The sequence below is a fragment of the Empidonax traillii genome, unplaced genomic scaffold, assembly GCF_003031625.1.
Source record: "Empidonax traillii isolate 1590-97213 ecotype Southwest subspecies unplaced genomic scaffold, ASM303162v1 scaffold611:size485065, whole genome shotgun sequence".
In the NCBI taxonomy this organism is placed as follows: domain Eukaryota; kingdom Metazoa; phylum Chordata; class Aves; order Passeriformes; family Tyrannidae; genus Empidonax; species Empidonax traillii.
This window is the reverse complement of record NW_020955804.1, coordinates 426,226-449,997: the sequence shown is the minus strand read 5'-3', so window position 1 is coordinate 449,997 and position 23,772 is coordinate 426,226. Positions and strand designations below refer to the sequence as shown.

The following is a 23,772-nucleotide window of genomic DNA, read 5'->3' as shown; positions in this document are numbered from 1 at the left end:
GGGTTAGGAAAGGATGGCACTGTTAGGACCACCAGCTTGCACAGCTGTTCTTGAAGCCATCTGACCTCCTTGTGGATCATTAAAACTTAAAAGCAGGAAAAGAACTGTGTCTTTATGTAGTATCAATTCTGAAGAGCCACTCTGCTTTGTGGATGCTTTTTCCTAGGACACTTCTACCACTTCTTAAAAAGCAGAAATTGCAAGTGTCTCTGCTAGCATCTCCCACACTAGTCCATGACTCTCCTCTGACATGGGTATCTTGTTAACATATACAGTCAGAAACAAAAAAGGGGGAATTTCTGGTGACTAAAACTTCCACAAACTGGAGGCATTGCAACACCACAAATTACTTGGATTTCTGAATGAAAGATCTTCCCAGAGCACAAGGGCTGGGACATGAACATGAACATTCAGTCACCACAGCTCTTGACCAACACTTGCTGAGGTCAGGAGCCCTCCTCCATGTCACTGTGTGACCTCCCAAGGTCATGGGCTCTCCTCCACTTCACTGTATTACCCACACTGAAAACATAGCCTTCCTCTGCCTCCCTAGGAGCTACCCTGGAAAGGCTAATGCTCAACTAGGTACAGGAGACTCCAGCCAGAAGGCAGATGGAGTTACACGCTCAGTGAGAGCTGGGTTTCCCATTCCCATGCTGACTTCTCCTTGTAGATTACTCAGGAGATGCTGCAGGTAAAGACCCTGGTATCTCTGCTGCGGATGCACTGGCTTTCCTCTGAATCCCCCTGTAGCATGCCTCACCGCCATCAGAGAAGGTAAGAGAAGTCCTGACACTTTGCTTGACCATCTGACCTCTATGCCTGTTAGAAAAGAAAAACATATATATATATCTATATAAAAACATAAATATATTTAACTAATGTAAACTCAAAAGAACCATTTATAGACTTCTCTCCACATATATCACAGCTTTTTGTCTTATTTTGGGAAGCTACTATTTTCCACTTCTCTTTATTACTACCTGAGGTACCTGAGAAATAAATGTTTGTATAAAGAATGTGTTCAGATATGTAAAGGAAAATTTACTCCACCATACTGACGAAAAGCAAATCTTCTGATTCAGTGTGTAAACTTTTACCTTAGGCAATGATCTCTGAGTTAGCATGGACTTAAATTTCATAATTTTTTTGCATCACTTTTCATAAATTATTGACAGCAAAAGCAAACTTTTCTACGTATTTTTTTTGCAATGCTTATAATTGTAATGTGCATTTTCATTTTGGGCAACATTATCATTTTGTCACAAATTACATTAGAAGATCACATTATTAAGCCATTCAAAAGTACTGGTACTAAACTAGAATAAGCAATTTTAGCAACCAATGCCAAAAACAGGTAAGAGAGTCATAGATATTTTAAAAAGAAATTATCATTCACCAGAAACAGCTGCAGATCTACCAAAACTGTGAAACTAATAGATAATGTTGCAATGAGATATGTATGGAATCTTGTCATATTAAATGCAGATGGGTGTGCAATTTTTGTCCCAATGCTGACAGCTGCCAAAATACAACTGTTTGCCATGAGGAGTGGTAGGTTAGATCATGGTGGAAAAAGGCAAACTTCTGTAGGAACTCCTCTTTTGCATTTTGTCCGAATACCTCAAATAATTAGCATATGATTTCACACATGTTGCAATTGACTTTGTTGCTGATGAGAAGAGCAGTATCTATAAAATGAAACTAATCATTTGTAAATAGTAACATGCTAAAATCATGACAGTTACATCAACTGAAGAGCTATTTTGTTCAACCATGTCAGTTTTACCACTAATCTAAATATTTTGCAAACATATTTAAAAATGGGAGAACAATTAAGTCTTCTAACTGAATTCAATGACATTTTAGTACTAAAAAATGCAGGGTAAGTCAATGAAAACAGAGAGGTCAAAGGGTCAATAGAAACTAATTCTCATATATATGTTGTCATTTGGTTACAGAGAAACATATCCAAATACAGCAAAATTAGGTGGTAGCAAAATTAGAGCAGAACCAAGAAAACTATAAGCTTATCTTTGTGCTGTTAACAATCACAGTAAATCTACTGACCAAATTCCCAAGCTGTATAACTCCCACATCAGCAAGCAGTACTTTTGAGTCCATTTCAAAGTCCCTTCAGCTGGGGCTGGACACCGGGGCAGAAAACTCCCATTCCCAAGGTAAGAGCCCTCAGAAATACTTCACCCATCTTTTGGTCAGTTAGCTAAAGCCAGTGACCATCTGTGTCTCCAATAAAAATGCTGGAAATGTGTAAACATCACTGCTTACAACTTGAAAAATACCTATTACGACCTTAACCACCAGGGGACATTACTTCATTTCTTCCTCTGATTTTTTCACTATGAAAAATATGCTACATCATAATTATATAACGTTCAAGGTATTTCAAAGCCTTAATACTGAACCCCCAAATACAATTCAGAATTACATCTGCAATAAATATAAAGACTAGCTCAGGTACCCAGTTGTTAGTATTGCAGTTGTTATGAAGTGATCTGAAAGACCTTGGAAGAAGCTTTGTATCGACTCATATGTCTGAACAACAGCTGTGCTATGAAAATCCTAATAGCAATCAGAAACAACCAGTTCCTATAGGGATTATCAGTATATGACATCATGTCAGCAGTCAAGATTTAAACCTGTGTCTGTCCTTTGATCTCTACACATGAAACTCAACAGATCTATGCAGAGCAGTACACAGCCATGTGAGACAACAACTTCAGGAGAATGGAGGGTTGCATTCATTCTCCACCATGCTACAGATAAGACAGCAACAGCAAAGTATTTTTAAGTTTACAGTAAGATGTGTAAAATAGCTGTGACGGAAGTTGCATCTGCTAATTCCTTTCATAGAAAAGTTTATTTGTCTATTTTACCACTGTATATATAACGTAACAGGGCACATGCACAGTGAAATCACAACTTTCTCTCTGCCTCAAGCCAAACCAGGATTTAAACTGTCTGCATGCCCAAACCTGTGATTTTGGAATTTTCTTCTATTTTATCATATATCCTACTATATAAATGCTTTCTTGATAATTTTTGGTTGCACTAACATGGCTATTCTTAATCCTTATTATGACCTTTTATTCCATACTTCACTCTATAGAATGAGTAAGGAAGTAATGCAGAATCCTGCAGATGATCCTTCCCAACCAGTACAAACATGCCTGCTAAGGCATCCACATTCAGTGAATGAAGCCCAATCACTTTTAACTTCAAAGGCAAAAAACTATAGGCTACCACAGAAAGACTTCCGTTAGAGCAACAGCACTTTATCCTGTGCTGACATACTTTAAAAAGGCCACTGTAATTATTAAAAATAAGACTTTTTTTCTTGCAGAAATGTTTTCATGAACGCTACCACTAAAGGAAGGACAAAAGGATATATCTACTTCGTTTGTCTGCTCTGTTAATGATCCAGAGGTCAATCAAGCCACTCAACCATGTGTTACAATGTTACAGCACACAGGACACTTCTGGGGCTTAGGACTATGACAGTAACAGCACTGCAGAAACAGAGAACAAAAGCGGTTCTACAATCTGCATGGTGAAACAATACACTTTTGGCAGCTGCTGAAAAGTAACTCATCTGTCTGGCCCTCGCACGGAGACCCACTCCAAGTCAGTACGGCTGTGAACCCTTTAGTGTGGGGTATTGGGAACATCACTTAAGGTTTCCTCTGACAGCAACCCATGGGCCCTGAAGCACAACTGGCCCTCACAAGAAGGAAGAAATGGAACAGAATGCCTGGGGTAGACAGGAGTGTGGCCTCTGTGTGGATCCAAGGGTACAATCATGGAGCACAGAAAAACTGGAAAAACTTAAGCGGGTGATTGCAATGCCCAGGAGGCACAAATAAAGGACATATAAAAAAATTCATATGTGCAAAAGGGGAAAGCCAATTTTACTGCTGTCGGAATTCTTTCTTGTGCCTAACCCAATTGTCTCAGACGGTTGCATGCCATCCAGCTTCCCTCACTTCTGAGGAGGCTGATTACAACACCAGAATCTTCTGATATCAAAACAAGTGTTTCAATTTCAGACTTCAGCTTCTACACTCTTTCCAACTAACTCTTTTTTGCTACCCTTTACTCTTCCAAATATTTGTAAAAAATGTTTTAGTTTATTGCTGTTTGTTGTTCTCCTCTACTATGTGTAATTAACAGTTTTAATCTTCCCTTATTGTTTTAATTGTCCTTCGTTCAATTGACTTCAAGATGTTGTAACTGAATGATGTGCTTCTGCTGGAGCTTTACAAAACTGGTTCTCACTCTCTATGTATCTATATCTAGCTACAGACTACAGTAGCTGAAGATATCAAATATACATTTTTATTTTTAAAGTATGTCCACAGGTCATCATTCTAACAGAGAGGAATTCTAAAATGCATCACATCCTTCAGTTGCTATGGGATCAAAACTATGTTTCCACAACCTGTTTATAACTCAGTGTTGCACACAAAACTATATTAAAATTTTATTTTTATTTGTGATCATTTTGGCTGGGATAGAGTTAATCTTCATAGTACGGGGCTATGTTTTGGATTTGTGCTGGAAACAGTGTTGAAAATTTAGGCATGTTTTAGTTACTGTTGAGCAAGGTTTATACAGTCAAAGACTTTTCTCCCTCTCCCCCCACTCCACCAGCAAAGGGGCTGGGGGTGCACAAGGAGTTGGCAGGGACAGCTGATCCCAACTGACCAAAGGGATATTCCGGACCATAGGGTGCCATGCTCAGCATATAATACTGGAGAAGAAAGAAGAGGAGTAATTTGTCTTCCCAAGTAACCATTACATGTGACAGCACCCTGTTTTCCTGAGGGTGGCCGAACACCTGCCTGCCCATGGGAAGTGGTGAATGAATTCCTTGTTTTGCCTTGCTTGTGTGTGCAGCTTTTGCTTTAGCTCTTAAATTGACTGTATCTCAACACACAAAGTGTTCTCACTTTTCCAATTCTTTTCCCTATCCCACTGGGGGGATTGAGCAAATGGCTGCATGGGGCTGAGTTGCCAGCTGGGATTAAATCATGACAATTATATATGTTAAATTATTGTGACAGCATATAGGAGCACCAGCAAAGTCCAAAGGTGCTGATGTTAGTCAGCGTGAGTATACATTCCCCAAATGCGTACTCACATAGAAGAACTTTTGGTTCATTTGTTACAGGATAAATTTCATTGTGTTTATAGACTAAATTGCATCACCCTACCTGGTAGTTAAACCTCTCTGTAGATCACTATGTTCATTACTATTGGTATGAACCACTGCTGCTTTCAGCTGTTATCTCATTACCTAGGGTTTCTCTAGATGTAGATATAGTATGTAGTTCCTCTCTCTCCCTACAGATATAATATACATGTACCCAGATGCAACTGATTTTTTCAAGGTACAAATTTGGAGAGACAATAAAATGTATTGTCCTGCAGTTCCTTCAGGGCTATTACTGTCCTCACCACTCCCTAGAATACCCTTAACTAAAGCAGAACACCCTTGGTAAAAGCGAAAAACACATTTTCAAGGACAGAAGCCTCAAGTGCAGGTGGAGTTAAAAGTCGACATTATTCCTGCAGAATGTAGCTGCTCACAGTGTGTATGAACAATTCGTGAGCAGGTGTCAAGACAACCATTAAATTATGGGTTAATTTTGAAATTTAGAATCTTATGATCTCATTTCTGACTGTAAGTTGTGCAGGCATGGCTCTCATAGCAGAACTGAAACCAGACAGATAATTTGAGCAAAAAGTGTAATGCACCATGGAGGCGATAATATGATTAACAGGCTTTAAAGGGACATGATATGCCCAGAAATGCCTGTAAATAACTTTTCAAAATACTTTAGCAATAGCCACTTGATTAGAGGGCTTAAGAATGCATAACAGGTTTATACAAAATGTTCAGCATTTTTACTATTTCTGATAAAAACTTCCACAAACAAAATGAAAACATAAACCAGGACAACCACGGTGGAAGAATTCATATGTTAAAATTCTGTTTGTCTTGTAGTGATTTACACCTGTCTGAGCCAAGTGACCAGGGTCCCTACAATCCTTTGTTTGCTCTAAACAATGCTATTGATGATTCCTATTGTATACTCTCTAAGAGGAAAAAGAGAAAGAAAGACCAAATAATTTCAGACTTCGTACATAATGGCTGCATTGTGCTTGTGCTTTCACACCTGACTGTGTTTCAAGAGAGGATGAAAGTGTGATGCCAACACCTGATGTGAAAAACTATTTCCAGTGCTCTGTCCTTCATGTTATCCCAAGATGACCAGACCTCGTCAGTCAGTTCTTCGTTACCAACATTTTACTTCTGCTAAATTTCTACTGACAGAGCATTCATGAGAGAGATCCCTGATGACACCAGCTAAATTTCCTTTTTCCTAGAAGGCTTCGTCCCCTCCTCTGCCCTGTATCCATCCTGAGCAGATAACCAAGTCCACTCAAAGTGCAGTGCGCAAGGGTTTGGGGTTTCACTAATGCAGCACTGTCACACCTCCCCACAGCCCAGCTGAGCTTAGGGGGGCTAGCAGACATCACTATAAAGTTTACCCATCTAAACAGAGAACTAGCTCAAAGGAAGCCAAATGCAGAATCTATTGAATTATTTATAGTAAGTATGTGGCTGCAGTCTCGAACACAAACTGGCACCATGGTTTAACAGCTTTAGGGACTACACTACTATGACTAAGCTCTTTAATCTACCTTAGCTGAAGGGACACAATAAGGAAGGTATGAATAGCCAGGACAAACTTGCTGCTGAGATATCATATTTACCAATTAAATACAACTTGCTAAGCAAAAGCCATATTCTCTTTCCCTCATCAGACACTTGGATTACTGAGTCTAAATGAGGAAACAATGGTTACGGAAAGTTGTGTTTTTTTATTTTATTTTTTTAATTCCTTCAGGAAGAAAAAACAGAATAAAATTAAAAAAAAAATAGCAAAAACCCCACAAACAAACCGAAAAAGGGGCTTTATTTCTTGCAACATGTCCAGGAACAATAGCAGTAGTAACTAAATTTCTTTCTGCTCATTGCTATAGTATGCTCTGAGTGCCAGATGTGCAAGTTTCCACACACAAGCCTAAGAATGTGACTGAGTTTTAGTTAAATGCAATCACAATTCAGTTTTCCAAACACATTTACAGCCTCATTTAATGCTAGTTTTCACTGGTCAGATTGTTGGGTACTGATGGATGTGTCCATTTCCCTACTAATATATAAACTCCCTATGTTCATTCACAAACCAACAGCTGCTTGGTGATGTGAATGACTTTCTATCATCACTGATCTAGGCTTTACTTGAATTTAGTTTTAAAAAAGCTTATGTACCTGGTGTCGTTGACCTTGAGAAAAAAAGAATTGTACACACAGACCTTATGAGCCTTTAGAAAGTATCAAGACATCACTCTAAAACTAGCTTTCAGCTACTCCTTTTTACTTATAACTGTATGCAACCAATGAAAATCACATCTAAAATCTGACCAGGTAATTAAACACATTTTCCTCTCCCCTGTAGTGCAGATATTTACTAAATATTTAGTTCTTGATAACTAATACACAGTGTAATTAAAACTGAGCTTGCTTAGGGAACCAAAATCTATCAGCTTTTAACACAGGCAACTAATGGTTCAGTTCATGCATTTCTTTTTTTCAGACCATATTCCCTATGACCAAAGAACAGGTTGTAAAAGAGACTGTATGTAAATGTGCACTGGGAAATCGGGACCAATTGTCTTCTGAGGTCAGTTTCCACTGTAGAGGATACAGATATGCTTATAAACTATTCTCATCTCTTGCTCCCTTATTATTTTAAGAGCACTCAGATTTTTCTCATGGCAATTCAAAATTGTGGAAAAACATCACAACGCTTCAAAGAAAACAACAAAAGCAAGCTCTTACTTTGAATAACAAGAAAGTGATGTTTTCTTAAAGGATCAGTGGCTCTGTCCTAGTAAAATACTCTGTGATTAGTATATTTTGTTTTCATGTCCCAGTGAAGTTTACAGAAAGTCAAGATAGTTCATCCAGATACAGTTTACAGATGGTACAGACAGTTCATCCAGAACTGCTACTTTGTTGACTTCCCCTGAAACTTTGCTTATATGTGTTACTTTCAATAACCTAAATTAGCCATGACACACAATAAAAAAATCATAGTTGAAATAATATTTATCACTTCTGTAGAGAGATGCACCCGAGGATCTACAAGTAGTTATGAAACAAATTAATTCATTAAACTTCTCAACACCCCTGTGAAGCAAGCAAGCACATTTATCTGTTTTATGAGGAAGGAAACAGAGCCATGGGGAGAGAGGTGGAGTGACTTGCCCAAGGCTACCCAGCAAGAGTCTTTCAGAGTAATAAAGAGCATCTGAATTATTGATTTCCACTGCTGCCCTTCAGCTGAATTGTTCATTTTTTTGAAATACTGCAGTGAGTTACAATAATTGTTGGCATGATAAACATAATGTGGCAATATTTAGGCTGAGATTTTCTTTGTTTTTGTTTGGACTATATTAAAATTGTAGTGTTATTTAAATTGCAGTTGATCTTCTTAGAGTGACCAGAAGTCTCCAAGTGGTTGAGCAATATTTCTTGTATTTCATTCACAGTTGTCTCTATTTGTTATGCTGCCATTGCTTATGACTAAAAAAAAACCACTCCAGCTTGAAAACGGAGGAAAATATCACACCTTTATACTTATTCAAGAGGAAACGACAGAAGAGCAGCGAAGGTGGCTACTATCATTGCCATTAAACTGAATTTTAAGAGTTGGCATGAGATGCATCAGGTTATGATGCACTGCTTTCATGCAGTACTAGCTATAGGAATTGCAACTCGCTGCCTGCAGCTGAGGAGACCGAGCTTTCCCAGTTAACAGTTCTGGTCCCTGGTCTCTTAGACTTTTACAATAAAAAAAAAAAAAAAAAAAAAAAAAAAAAAAAAAAAAAAAAAAAAAAAAAAAAAAAAAAAAAAAAAAAAAAAAAAGAGAAGTGGTAGGAAGTTGCATAGGGCTAATCCGTCTGTTCCCGTCTCTCAGCTTGCCTAGGTGCAAGACAAGGATGCTACCGCTTACCTTTCACACACGCATGCTTGGGAGGCTGAGCTCAGTGCCAAAAGGTTCGGAGGCTCCTGCGGTCACGGTGCTGCGGAGGAGCAGAGCCTGTTACTCACGGCGCCCCCAGGTAAAGCTTTGTACAGCAAGCGCCACGTCCCCCTGCGCGTATTCACCTCCCCCGGACCCGCGGGGCCCATCCCGCGGGCCGCCCTGCACCCCACGCCGAGTGCGGCTGTCCCGACAGCAGCCCCGCACCGCCGCGCCGGGGCAGCCCGGAGAAGCCCATGCCTGGAGGCTGCTCCCAGCGGGACGTCCCCAGCCACCACCCCACACCCGCCCCGCACCTGGCCCGCACGGTCCCGCCGCCCGGCCCCGCCGACACTGCCCACTATCGCCGGCAGCGCTCCCAGCGCGCCCCACGGCCTGGGGACGCGTGTGCCGGGGACGGGGGGGGGGAAGCGCTGGGACCGACCTGCCCCTCCCAAATCCGCAGGCACCCGGTGCCCCCAGCCCCGCGCCGCGCCCGCCCCGCCGCGGAGCGCAGGGACGGGATGGAGCGGCCGGGAGCGCTGCCCGGCACTCACCGCGGCGGGCACTCACCGCGGCGCCGACCCGCCTCCCGCCTGCCAAAAAGTTTCTCCTCCACAGCCTCAGGGGACGGAGCTGGGACGGGGCGGGGTGCGTTTTTCAAGGCAGGAAGAAAGTGACTCCCCCCGCTCCCGCTCCACCTCCCGGTTCCCCGCCCTCCTTCCGTACCTCTCCCCGTCCCCCTCCTTCTCCTCCTCCTTCTCCTCCTCCTGCTGCCTCCGCGGCCCCGCCGGCCCCTCACGCCATGGCGGCAGCAGGCGGTGGAGCCCGCCGGGCTCCCACGGCCCCGCGGGCAGCGCCCGGTCGGGCCCCGGGACGCTCCGCTCGCTCGTTGTGTGTCCTCGTGTTTGTTTATTCCTGGCTTTTCCTTCCCCGACCGCTCCTCCCCGGCTCGAACTTCGCGGAAATACCCTAACTCCCCCTTTTAGCGGGAGGACTCGTCTCTCTGCAAGGAACGTGTTTGTCCCAACACCGGAGTGTCGGCGATTTGATTCCCTGCACCTAGAGAGAACGGCAGCGGTACCAGGGTTCGGGCAAGGGTGGCTCTGGAGGTGACCAGCATCCCGGGTGACCCATTCATATTCAGTGTCCATCCCTTGTGCTGTCATCATGCTTCATGAGAGTAATAAGACCTCCCATCCAAAAGTTCCCTCAAGCCAGCAAAGAAACAAAAAGCCGATTTGTCAATCTGTTCTTGTAAGTATGGTGTGGCTACTTACATAAACGTAAAATAAAAAACCAACCCAAAACTAAAACAAACCAAACAACAACAAACACCAAAAACCAACCGACCCCCTCCCCCCGCCCAAAAACCAGTGAAATGCTGCGACTGTTCAAGTCGATCATTGTGACATTTTTTACAGCCGAACAACTGAAAATACTTCAGAAGGTAATAGAGGATGAAATAAATGATCCTTTGGAACATTCTCTTTTCTTTTTCGGTCACTATAATCAAGACAAAATTTGAAGTGAAGAATTCCAAATGTTTATTGGGTTTTAAAAGCTGAGCGTGTTTTACCGACTTCAGACTACCCTGCGTAAATGAAAATAAAAATATTTATATGTGGTAGATCAGGATGATGTCAAACTACCTGAAGTTTACATCTCACAGAGCTTATTCTTCATTTTAGTAATGTGTTTACTGATGTTACTGGATTAGTCAGCAGGCTCATAAATGCTCGGTTTCCCAGTTTTAAAGTGCAAAATCTATGTTTTCTGAAGGTGGTTTTAAACAGTTTCATTGTGGTTTAAAATGTGTTTTCCTGCTGTTCTATCAAGATTAATAAACTTGTGGAAACTAGACAAAACTAGAAACTTCAAATTTCCCTTCACCTTTGCACTCCTGTTGTATTTTCCAGCAATATCTCTTGACAGCCTCAGCCCTAAAGAATAGGGTTCCACAAGCTGTTGTTGCAAACTCTTAAGAGCAATGCCAGAACCTGGAATGAAGCCTTGCTTTTTTTACCAGTAGTGACATGCCTAAAAGCACTAAGTGCTTCAGTTTCAGCCATGCAAACACTAGATTATTCATTAGAAGATATGTTTATGAACACCTATTTGAATGGTATTAGGATATACTGCATTGATAGAAGAGCTGTAAAATATTGACGTTGTGACACAAACGAGCATGTGAAGAGCTACAGACTCTCACAGTCAGACCAGATGCGGCTAAAAGGATGATTCCACTGGAATTTCTAAAATCATCAGGATGCCTAAAGTGATTAGGAGGAAGGCATCTAAGTACTTGCCACATGTCTGCATCACTGGGTATGTAAATATATTAGCTATCCAACTCTAAGTTATATGGAATTAGTGCTTACAGTTCTGAAAAGCATAACGCCTGAACAGATTTTGAATTCCTGTCCTTGGTCTGTATCTCTCTGTATTGTAGAAAAAATGCACTGTGCTGCCTTATCACGACTGAATACCTGGGCAAAGCACACCATGGCTCCCCTATAGCACGTGCTCTTGGGTTTCTGCGTCATAGAGGATGAGGTTGGATGTGCTGCTTGGATCTTGTTCAAGTGTGCAGTTAGAATATGGTAAAGATACCCACAGAGTGGAGAGCCACAGATTCTCTCTGACTTATGATGTCTTCTGGGAAATGGGGTTCATTTTACTTCCCAGTAGCTCAGAGTGCTTGTCAGGTTAAATAAATAAGTTAAAATTTATAGGATTATTCAGAGATCTCTACGAGAGGCAAGATCTATCCATGCTAGATTAATTCCAGCATTGCCACTAGTAATTTTGAAATGAAAATGACCCCGGCTTTAGCAAGCATCACGTGTGCTGAAAGACTGAAAAAATTAGCCCAAGGAATAGAAGTTGGAGGAAGATTGCCTTCAGCTATGTAAAAGTTGCTATAAAGAAGATAATAATCTCTTATCCCCATCCTCTGAAAACGGCATGTGAATTGCAGTAAGAGAAATTTAGGCTAGCTAGGTAAAAAAAATCAAAGATAGGGTAAACAAAGAGGGCGTGAATGGCATCTCTATCACTGGAGGCTTTTTAACTACAAGTCGGACATATATTTGACAAGAGTGGTTCAGGTCTAGAAAGTCTGATGAATACTGCCTTAGAGCAAGGGGTGGATCAGGTGACCTGTCAAGGTCCTTTCCAGTCCTGTTTTGTGTGATTATGTTCAAAATGCTGCTTGCACAGGCAAGATTATGGATCCTCTTTGATCTGCCTATACCCTTCACCTCTTTAGCAATGGGTATAACCCCTCTTGCTGAGTTTGAGATTCTCTCAGTGGTTTGCTAGCCTTGCTGCATGCCAGTGAATTCGTTGCTGATGACAGCAAGAAGAAAACAATTAAACAATGAAACAATGTCACTCCGGAGCAGCAATTTTGGGTGGGATCCATCTAACCTCTGAATATGTCATGAGTTTTTGTTGTATACTTGACTGGTAACTACCTCTGATCTAGTCACATTATACCTTGTTTATAACTGCAGAGAAAAATAAATTTTTTTTACAGCAGAATTCATCTGACCTGTTTTAGGCATCTTCATTAGCATGTAATGAATCATGTCCCCAGGCTATCTATTCTTGCCACACCATAAAGTTGGTTTAAATAACTGACACAGTAACACACCATCATACAATTTCCACTCCCTTGGGGCTTCTGTCCCTCAAATCTCTCACTCCCTCTCTGCTTCCAAGTATCAGAACCCTAGTTTATTTGCTCGTCTTTATTTTTTATCTATTTGTTTTATTTTTTTTTTTGAAAAGTCCGGCTGAGATTAATAATTTTTGTAGCTCTCATTTCCTTAATTTGCATCATGTGACACTGAAACATACAGCAACGTGACCTTTTGGGTAGCATTGCTCCAGAATGGATTTAGGAAAGGAGCTAAATTAACCTATTAGAGCTCAACACCACTGACCTGGCCAGTTGTACAGAGCATGTTTCATGGAAATTGTTTGAAAACTGTTCAGGTCAGACACTGTTGTACTCCTACAGCACAGGCCCATTATTCTTCCTTGGCCTTTATGGCAAGCCACATTACAAGGAACATGAAATGTCTGGTGCCTGTGTGATTGAGCCAAACACATGTGGGAAATGCTGCTCTTTTCCAGCAACAGCAAGTGTTTTAGGTCACACCCATAGAAGTACACCTAAGTACACCTAAGTACAATGCACATCTTGAAAACATCCGTGGCATCAGAGACACTATGAGCAGCCACCTCTTGGTTACAAGGTCTTGGTAACATCTATCTTTTCTTCTCCATTACAGCCAATGATGTTTGAGATGTGAAGAATTTCAAGAGGCCCTGTCGTTATCTGGTGTGCACTGGAAGTGCACTTCATTTTCCTGTTGCACTGACAAGTTGGGTCACCAAGATGTAAAGAGGGAGCAAGCCCCTCTTGCTGCATTAGGAGAAAGGAAGGCAGGAGAGGGCTGCATGAAGTCAGTGATGTAGGGCTCATCCATTCTGAAAGAGACGCCAGGTGTCTGCTAATGCTTCATACATTTAAAAACCTTTGGATCTCACTTTCTTGTAAAAATGGGAGGATGTTTTCCTTTTTCTTTCTCCATGACTGAAGATGTTGGCCTAAAGAGAAAAACTGTATGTCATTCAGCTTGTTACACATACACAGCTTTGGCCATCCTTTTCTTTCTTACTGTCCAGCCTATGCAACAGCATTTTTTTCTTTGATTTTTCCTCTCTGTGCCTTTTTTTTTTTTCCCCTTGGTTGGTTTGTGGTTTTTGTTTTTGTTTTTGTTTTTTCTAAGTACCTCCCTCTCACTAAAGACCTGTTCTCTTTGTGATCTGCTTGGTCTCTAATTTCCATGTAAGAAAAACTTCTACATTTGTCATTAAGTGACAAAACTCTTCAGATGAAAGGAGAGAAAACCACAAAATTCTCCAGATTCTTTCCCTAATTCTCCAAAACAATCAACTTGGTTATGACCCTTGTGTTTTCTTTGCCTTTTGTGTCCAGCTGTGATGATTTCTGATCTTAGTGCTGTGAGCTGAAACCTGTAGGACAAGAGCATTAGGCTAGTCTCTTCTTGTAACTGAACTGCAGAACTGCAAATCTGGATACTTGCATAACGCTCACCCTGCCCTCCTTGGTCTGGGATGCTCTGTCCAGCTCTTCCCTCTGGACTTTATTAGTGCCACATGAAGGCAGCTTTAATTTTCCAAACTTATCCCAATTCCAGACTCATATGGGGGAATGTTTGTTATCTCCTCTTTTCCAGCCGGGGTGTGGATCAGACAGTGTCCTAACTTGGTTGTTCCTACTACATCCTTCAAGTTTATGAGAGTGGTGCATGACTCATACCCTTCACTACTTGGGGATTTGGAGCTCTGGCTCACCGTGCAGGCAATGGGCAGAAATAGTTACAGCTCCAAAACTAGGATGAAAAGGAGTTTCCTGAAATCAGCCCTAAGAATCAGAAATAGCTGGAAAACCAGAAATCTTGTCCATGCTCATCAGGGTACCTGTCTGTCTGGAGCACATTCAGTGTGGCACAAAGCAGTTTCTCTTGCAGAAAATTCCTGTGCCTGCTGCTATGTCTACAAATTGGAAACGCTTCTCTTTTTCCCACAAATGCAGGCTTTTACTCTTCTACTTTGTGGTAGCCAAAGTATCAGTAGGGTAGCTGGAAGGGGAAAACACTAGATGTGTTTCCTAAACAGCTCTTCTTTGTATGTAAATGGAATATCTTTCTCTGCTTTACATTTCCTTTCTTTCCCTTTTTCTTGCTCTCACCATGTGTTCAGCCTGTTTTAGCCTGAGGCCAGCAGACAAAAAGTCAGATGAAAAAAAGAATTCCTGCAGATTTCTTAAGAAATGGGAAGCTGCAGCATCAGTAATGAGGTAAAACATTGGTGAATGGAGACAGATTCAGGGCCCTGAGACATGCCAGGAAAACAGCAACCATAAAGCAGGTACATAGGCACTTAACTGTGAAATAACAAAAAATACCTGGATCCAATATAAAATTACTTGCATCACCTGTTCTGTGCCTTTTAACATCAGAATCCACGTTGCTGCTTTTACATTGCTGCAGACATACACTGGACGTTAGTTTATCTTCTAGTGGCTGTCAGGTTGCCTAACTGGCCTACCCCTTCTTCAGCAGGTACCCCTTCTTTTCTCTGATGATGATCAGAACAGGTTGGAGAGGGGCAACCTCTCCAGCAGCATGTGGCTTTTCACTCAGTTGAATTGGTTGGTACTTTATGTTTTCAAATGCGTGACATTTCTCAGCATGTATGATCTTTGTCAACTTCTTTCCTTCCAAACTTCTGCAGTGTTAAAACCCAAGCAGTATTCTCTTTGGTGCACAAAACATTAATGCTCGTACCAGGAGGAACCTTCCAAAGCCAGACTTCAACAGTGCTCTCTTAGAGCTGACTGCCACAATCTCCCTTTTTGGATGCCAGATACGTTGCAATAATGTTTCCCATTTGTAACATGCTGTTTTCAATGAAAGGCAGTTTTAAGGCTAGAATCCACCTATTTTATGGAGTCACTTGGTATGTGGAACGCCAAGCAGACAACTAAGCAACTGCTGGAATTCAAGAAAATTTTTACAAGATGCTTACTTATCCTCACCCCAGTTCTTTTGTTTCATGGTCCCATGTCTCTCTCCTCTTCCTTACAGTAGAGACATTTAATGAAAAAGGTTTGTCTTAGAGATTGTATTTGAACTTGTCTCTGACTCCCCATTTCTCTTTGTAAACTTCTCCCTCTGATTTGTTGCATCTTGGTTGCAGCCAGGTCTCGAGGTGAGATATTAGATCAAACACAAAGGCATCAAAAATTGATTTTCACTTACGCATAATACTTAGCTATGCTTCACTAGATGTACTGTAGCAATCAGTCCTTTGCACTTGATTCTGAAGCAACGATGCTCAGCAACTGGTGGCTCTTGTAGTCGAACATACTTACTAAAAACAGCTCCATCACTGCACTTAGTTTTAGGGTCTTCAGGAGGTTGCTGCACTAGTCTACATCAATAACTGGTTGTTGGGTGTGTTGTGCTGGGGCTTTTGGGGCACTGCTGTTGAGTATTTCAGGGACTCCTGTAACACATCCATACTCATTGAATCACTGGCAGCGTGCTCTGCACAGCAGTGGTTTCTAAATGTGTACACATATATATAATATGTACATACAAATACTTTTACAGCTACAGTTTAGAATATCTATCAATGGTCATAATAATGGTTAATAGGTTTATTTTCTTAAATTCATGTGATTGTCTTTAGGTTACTTTTTTTTTCTCATTTTTTTTTGTATGGATTAATATAAGTAATGTACCAGGTATCTCCAAGTCCTGCACAATAACATGGGAAAGAGGAAAGCCCCTTACAATATTTTTTAAAAATTATTATTTTCTGTGATATATGGGCATATGGTGTGACTGTGCAGGACTAGGAGTTGGACTTCATGATCCTTGTGGGTCCCTTCCAACTTGGCATATGCTGTGATTCTGTGATAAACTCCATTCCCCGATACCCTCTAGCCATCTATTGCCCTGTTGAACTACTGTTGTCAGCTTATGCTGACCTTTGGCCTTTTTGTCCTTGAGCTTCATCTACACTCCATTTTCCATCACCTGTCTACTACTGATCTAGAGATTTCCCTGCTTACTGCCTGAGAATGTTTAGTTTATTCAATTGACCTAAAACTACACACCTCCTATGAAATGCAGATAATTCCACCATTCCCTTAGTCTCAGGGTTTCCACGTCATGGGATCTTAGCCTTTAATTGATGCTTGTTTATGTATATGTGTATATATGTATATGTATATATATATATATACGCATTCATGCTCTTTTTTTCTGGACAGCTCTGAGGGAAAAAACAAGGACAGAAGTTCACTGCTACCATCTCCAGCACTGCTGCAGCTGCTTCAACAGCAGCCCTTCAGTCAATATTTTTGAGGCCTCTGTCAGTATAAGATAAAGAATTTTTTTATCTGTTAATTTCATAACATCCCATTTCTCTTAAATAATTTTACAACGGCATCTTCTTTGGATTAATATACTTTGCAGGCTTCTTAGCACCTGGGAATGCACATTTAATTTCTCAGTGTAGGCTGAGGTTACAGGGGAAGATACAGTAAGAATACTGCAACTCTCTGGTATTATTTTGAGATAAGGCAAGAGAAGAGTTGCTATATTCACCTTTACTTTTATTCCTCAGAGATGGTGGAGGCTTTAGAAATTTAATCTTTTAATGTAAAGCTATTGGGCACACAGAGACACAATTTTTAGAGTTCCTTTAGTGCTGTGACAGAACAAGGTCTATTGAAAGTTAATGGACTTCTTTTCCTAAAATACAGCCTGAAACTACTTCTCTCATAAATTTTGAACAAGAACATCTAATTTTTTCCTCCACTATACAATGTAAGATAGTTTATGATTTTCTTCACTCTTTAAAGGAATGTAAGGTCTTCAGCCTTATAAGAGGGAATCGAACGGAGTGTGTAAGTGTTTTTACTCAACATTTAGTAGTTAATGGAAAACAGAAATACCTTTTTAGCTGGCAGAATCTGCTTTGTCTGGGCTGTTGGAGCTCTGGTGTGTGCTGTGCAGACTGCTATTCCATTTGCGCTCCTGCCATTTTGTGTCCTGCAACCTCTAATTTGCAGAAGGGGCTGGAAGCCATAACATGGTTTTGAAGTGGCTGCGATGGTTTCTCACCCCCATGCAAGCATTTAAAAGTCGTTATGGCCATGTGTAAGAGAACTACATGTGTGCTGTGGCAGTGTGAGTGGGAGGCGTGAGGGATTTTTAGCACAGTTCTGATTAAATCAGTTTAGCTGCAGCGGGGCAGAAGTTAAATGCGGTGCTTCAGATGTTTGCCCTTCTGTGAACTGTGACATCTGGCCAGCTGCAAAACCTCTGTGGTCTTGCCATGCTTGCCAGAGAACTGCTGTGGGTACCCACTTCATGCTGAAAAGATTTGCCTTACACCTTTGTCCCATATTCAAGAAAATGTTTGGTCATGCTGGCCACAGTACTAGTCCATTGACCTGTAGATAGGAATTCCCAGCCTGCCCTTCAAATATGCTAGCAGGCTTTTAGAGCTGGAAATCTCCGAGTCTGTTTAACTTCCTGGATTCCATCTTATTTTGGCCCTAATCCAGGCTCTGTTTTCCAGTTAAGCATTTCTATTTATAATGCTTATGGAAAAACAGGATTTGTTTCTTGCACCAAAACACTCAGAAGAAAACCTCTTTTTATTTTTTTTTTCTCTCCTGTGACTCACCAAGGGGGTTTGATGTTCCACTTACTTAGAACTGAAGAAAACAAAATTACAGGCAACTGGATTTATAATAGGATTGAGTTTTTCCCCTGGGGTGATCTGGATTGGCCATGTGCTTGCTGGAAGGGCTGCTTTGTGGCCAATTGTTAACAACAGATATCTGTGGCTAAGCCATTGTGGTGATTATGCCACTACAGCTGGCACTCTCTGCAAAGGTAAGGTTCCTGTAGCTTAGCCATGTGCTTTCCCTCCTAAATCTGATGTTATGCATCAGCTGAAATGCTATTTGCCTCCAAGCATGTGTACAGGAAGAGGTATATTTTGCTTTAAAAGTCAGTCACTTTTAGGCACCAGAAAACTTGTCTTGCTCCTCCCACGGTGCTGAGGAGCAGCAGGCTGCCCCATGCCATGCCCCCCTCCCTGGGAAGTCAGAAGCCACACCTTCCCATCAGATCCCTCACTGTGCGATGCAGCGATGCAGCGTGTGAGGCTTTTACCTTCTTGCACAAAAGTGACTTTATTTCTAAACCTGACTTTCTGAGCAACTGTACAGTAAAACATCAAGGTTGTGTACAAAAGGGTGTTTGACACTTTTGGCATTTTTCGTTCCCTGTGGTGGAAAAGTAGAGTTGACATGGAAGCTCAGAAGCTGCATTCCGGCTGTTGGCATCTCTGTTAATCCACATATTCTTAAGGCTCTTCTGTTGTTTACCTTGGTATGATTTTATGTCTGCTTGGCCCCAGAAAGAAACATGTAAATCAGTTTGAGGAATGCTAAGTCCCAAATTTTCCTGGGAATTCCCATTGGAATTCCTCCAGTGCTACTGCACTATCGCAGACCTGGAACTCAGAGGAGCTGGAGAGCCCCATAACGCTGGGGAAGCAGCAGTCTCAGGAAACCCCATCTCCAGCAGTGCCCAGTGTCTGCCATGGATAATCTACCCGTGTTTGTTTATTTAACTCCTACTCACTGGTGATGAAGAAGCTTTCAGTTTCCAAGAAGTAGCCCTATTCAGGAAACACTTGCAGTGAACTTTGCTTTGCATCAAAGATGACTTCCCTATGGGTATTAAAGGTATTAATTTATTAAAGTTTTGGGTTGATTTATGTATCTTATTCTGAGTGGGTCAAGTTTTGCTTTGTTCAAGGCTGTAGCACAAACGTCTCCTTGCACTGCTTGGAGACAACCTTTTTTTTCTTTTTGCTGCTCAGCTATAAAGTAAATTCAGAGAACAGGTATTTTTTTTTTCAGAAATAAATTCTCTTTATTTTAAAATTCAGACACGTGCTTTATACCAAAACAGACGCCAAAAGAGACTTGGTATTCATCTCTGTTTTTAAGCAAAACTGTGGCTTTCAGTGCTGTCTAACCAGACACAGTGATTTTAATGAATCTTTACAACTTTAAGTCTCCCTGCCGATGCTCAAGATAGTTTTGCAGGCACTTCAGCGACCTTTCTGTCAATAGCCTCTCCTAAGAGAATCCAAGAAATTTCAGAGATTTCCAGGGCTTAAAACAAAAAAAATTAGAAATAAGGAAAATGCAAAGATGGTGTCTTTAGAGTGTCATGTTAAATATGGACAGCTCTTTACCAATTTTCTGCTGTGTGCATTTCTTCTCCCTGGCTCTTCACACCACTTCCATTTCCAACAGCTCTCCTGTTGCCACAGCACCAACTGCCCTCCTCATTCCTCCATTGCCAATATCTGCTTTGTAATAAGACTTGTGTACTTTTCTCAGATTTTTAAATAGAAGAGTCTTCAGGAAGAGGAACTTTATTTTCTGGGTGACCACTTCAGTTATTTTTCCCAAGTGTTGCTGCAGCCACAGACTACAGTGGCACATGGAGTAATGCTTAAAGTAGCTTTCTGTTATCTTTTTCTTTCTCTGCTACTGTGATGTCCTTCTGGCAGTAAGTGCAAATGGCCGGTGACAGCCTTTGTCAAAGATGGGTATATGTAATTCTTCTGATGAGCTTTGTGTTCTGTCTGTCCTTAGAATCTACCACCTTTCCATTTAAAAAAATACTGTTCTCCACTGAGACACCAGGACCCAAGGACTGATTTAGATGATTTTCTCTCTAATTTTCTTTAACAATTCAATTAGTTTTCTTTAAAGAAAAAAAACAACCAACCAACCAAAAATCCCCAACCTAGAAAAGTCAGTTCCAAATTCAGAACAACAGAAGTGTGAGGGTTTGCACTATAACCTAGTTAGAAATTATTTGTGTAGGATTACTTCATTTAGGTTAGAATTTCAATGATGCTGTAATCAGAGATCTGAGATTTTAATCTGGGAATCTCTTTGCTTAATACAAATCATATCCCTGTAGTGAGCGAGATTTGCTGCTGAAGACATTGATGCTAAAGTCTAGTATTACTAACTCTTACCATCTTAAGTCAAATATTTTCAGTCTATAGTTTGTGAGGAGGAGAATGGCACTTTCATTTTCTTTCCTCATCCACCTTGTTTTAAAGAAAGTTTTTATCAATTTTGCCCAGATTTGCTTCATGTTTCCCTTTCAGTAAATCAATGCTTAACCCTAATTTGGAAATGTTGCATATTACTTACAAGATAACTCTTCATGAAATATGGCCGAGGGTCTGGTTTGTGTCATTCCTGGGGTTTATGGTAGCAACAACATCACCTTACACAGGGATAGTACCTAAAATGTCCTCAAAAATGTAGAATGTAACTTGGCATGAGCTAGTACTACTACATTTCTCTTGAAGGCTGTGGGAAGTGCATGGAAAAAGCCAGTAGCCAATAGCACTTTGCAAAAGGTAGTGGTGGTTCGAAGATATAGAGAGAAGAATGCCTTGCTTATCTGTTCCGGCTGGACTAGAGAAACGAGTGAAACACAAGTCTACACAGGAATCTGCTTTAATCCATCACTCTATTTTATGAAGCATCACACAGCATTTTCACCAATTAGCATTTGATAGCAGTTTAAGTAAGGGCCATAGGGTTATTTAAGGAAAAAGCCAAAAACCTATTTCACAGTCACTGACTCCTCATTTGGCAGCAGTGCTCTTGGAGGGCTTGGGTAGTACCCGGCAGTTGCAGAGCTATTTGAGGAAAATCGTGTAAATCTATAATCCAGCGGTAAATCTGCAAGACAGAAACATACCACATCTGATTAGCAACACAGACTGTGTCACATAAAAAGTAAGCCTGTGGTGAATAGCAGTACTTCTTAAAACCTTGAGCTGTTTGCTCCCCAGCATTAGAATTCAATCAGATTGCATGATTACACGTTTTTGACATCTTCAGCTGTCCAAGGGATTGACTTTCAGAGTTTACTCAACTGCAGTAAAGCATATTCAGTTCCTTGATTGCTGAAATAATGCTAATCAGATAAAATAATTTAATCTAATGCTTAAATACTAATCAAAAATCTTCATTGAGCCTAGATAGAATTTTCCCCCAAGTACATACACCTTCAAGTCCATTCTTCCATTTGTTACCTTTCTCTTTTATCTCAGCAATCTACTCACAGGGCTATTTTTAAAACAAAGAATCAGTTCCTTTTTTTTTTCCTTTTTTTTTGTTTTGTTTTGTTTTTCATGGCTATTATAGCAAGATTCTCCAAAGGCACCCACTCTTAGACCTTCTTGCAGTCCAGTGTTAACAGCATCATTTTGTATCAAGCCTTCTTAGAAATCTGCGCTTGTAACTTGGTGTACTCATCACTTCCAGACTGTAAAGAACACTGAATGCATTAAAATAGTTCAGAACAGTAAAAGCTTTCTTTTCTGTAGCTTTTTAAAAAAAGTCTTTGCTGCCAGCAGTGATCCGCCCACCCTCACAGCCAGAAAACTGATACTTCCCGTTCTCACCTCTCAAAGTTCAAGAAACTAATTTAAAAAAACCACATAAATAAAACTTAATTCAAGAAAAAATTACCTTCACAATAAATGAAAAAAAAAAAAAACACATAAAACTCAACAAAAAAGGGTTAGGTCCTTTCCAGGTTATCTGCTTAGAACCAAAGCAAAACACAAAAACTATTACTCAGCTCATTTGTACAGTAGGTTACTAATTACAACTATTTTTCTTTTTCTTTTTTTTTTAATCTAGAGTAACTTTGGAAGGATGATATCCTGTCACTATATGCTACTCTTTTTTTTTTTTTTTTTTTTTTTTCCCCCACTCAGCAAGTTTTATGAAACAGAAAAACATAATTTTAGCAGTTTCGGCACAAACAACAGGAAATCGAGTTCTGTTTCACAAGTGATTCCCAGGCAGGCACCAGAACAGCATACAGGTACAGAGCTTTAAAACCATATTAAACATAACTATAGCAAGCAAATAAGGATTTATGTCAAGCTGAAAAATCAGAGGCTGGAATAAAGCAGGAATAGGAGGTAACTTGATTGGAAGAGAATTATGCTTTATTAAGTGGGTTATTTTAGCTCAAAGAAGTGTATTTTCTCATTTTGTCTGAGTCAGGGAAACCTCTGGAGCTCGTTCTCAGCATGGCAGAACAGGCAGATGGTTTTCTATCATGCAGAGGGACCACTGGATTTACAGGCTGCTGAGTCTATTTATGACAGCTCTGTTTTAAACAAAGGTTTCAAAAATAGCAAATAATAACAAAAAAGAAAGCAAATATTTCTGAATATCTTTATGAGCTATAAAAATCAAATGCCATACAGCTACTTTTATATAAAAGCTTTTACTAGCTTTTTAGTCTAGCAGTCTGGAGTCTCCCAAGAGTAATTTGATTTAATCAAAGAGCAGCACAAACGGGGCAGACTTGCTGCAGAGTTGATTACTGCTGAAGAAAAGAACCAGTTGAATCAAAAGGGAAATTTTATTGATATTTCCTGGTAAACTAGCTTTACGCAATCAGTTTAAACACCAAAACCATTCTATATACAATGCTCCAAAAGAGAATAATCACATATTTACATATTCACCCCCCAATTCTATTAATTTAAATATTGCTTTTGTCTCAGCAAGCTGACTTTAAAGATGACCAGAAGATATCCATATTTAAAAATGTCGCCCAAGACATCACTAAAAGTTGCATGAAGCATGAGACAGACACTATTCTTGACCTGTGAAGCAGATTTTATGTATCACATAGGAAAAAACTTTCTGTATTTCCAGGTTTGTTTCCATCAGTGACTTCTTGTGCTGCATCTGTTGCATCTGCTTTGCCCAGAATATGCAACCTTTTATATATTAGTGTTTGATTTCAGTTTGATGTATTAATGAGAAAGTTCTGGGCTGATCCAGAAAGGCAGACTTGGAATCTTAGTGGCTATAAATAAATACACAGTGAGAAAGAAGGGCAAGTATACAGGGAAATAAGGATAGATTTTTTTTATTGCAAAATTTAAAATAAGT

The 23,772-nt window shown here is 40.5% G+C and overlaps 2 protein-coding genes across 3 annotated transcripts in view; both read right to left on the bottom strand.

Moving 5' to 3' along the window:
* Positions 1-9,760, bottom strand: part of DSE (dermatan sulfate epimerase) — a 37,300-nt gene extending 27,540 nt beyond the window's left edge. Inside the window, exons 1-2 of the mRNA XM_027898642.1 lie at positions 9,690-9,760; positions 9,108-9,177 (exon numbers count right to left, since the gene is read on the bottom strand). The gene's annotated coding sequence lies outside the window, so the exon portion shown is untranslated. The remainder of the gene's footprint in view (positions 1-9,107; positions 9,178-9,689) is intronic.
* Positions 9,761-21,282: 11,522 nt separating this feature from the next.
* Positions 21,283-23,772, bottom strand: part of NT5DC1 (5'-nucleotidase domain containing 1) — a 132,287-nt gene continuing 129,797 nt past the window's right edge. For both annotated transcript variants that reach the window (XM_027898640.1, XM_027898641.1), the window contains one exon: positions 21,283-21,528. In XM_027898640.1, coding sequence (XP_027754441.1) covers positions 21,410-21,528 — 119 coding nt within the window. In that variant the 3' untranslated portion in view covers positions 21,283-21,409. The remainder of the gene's footprint in view (positions 21,529-23,772) is intronic.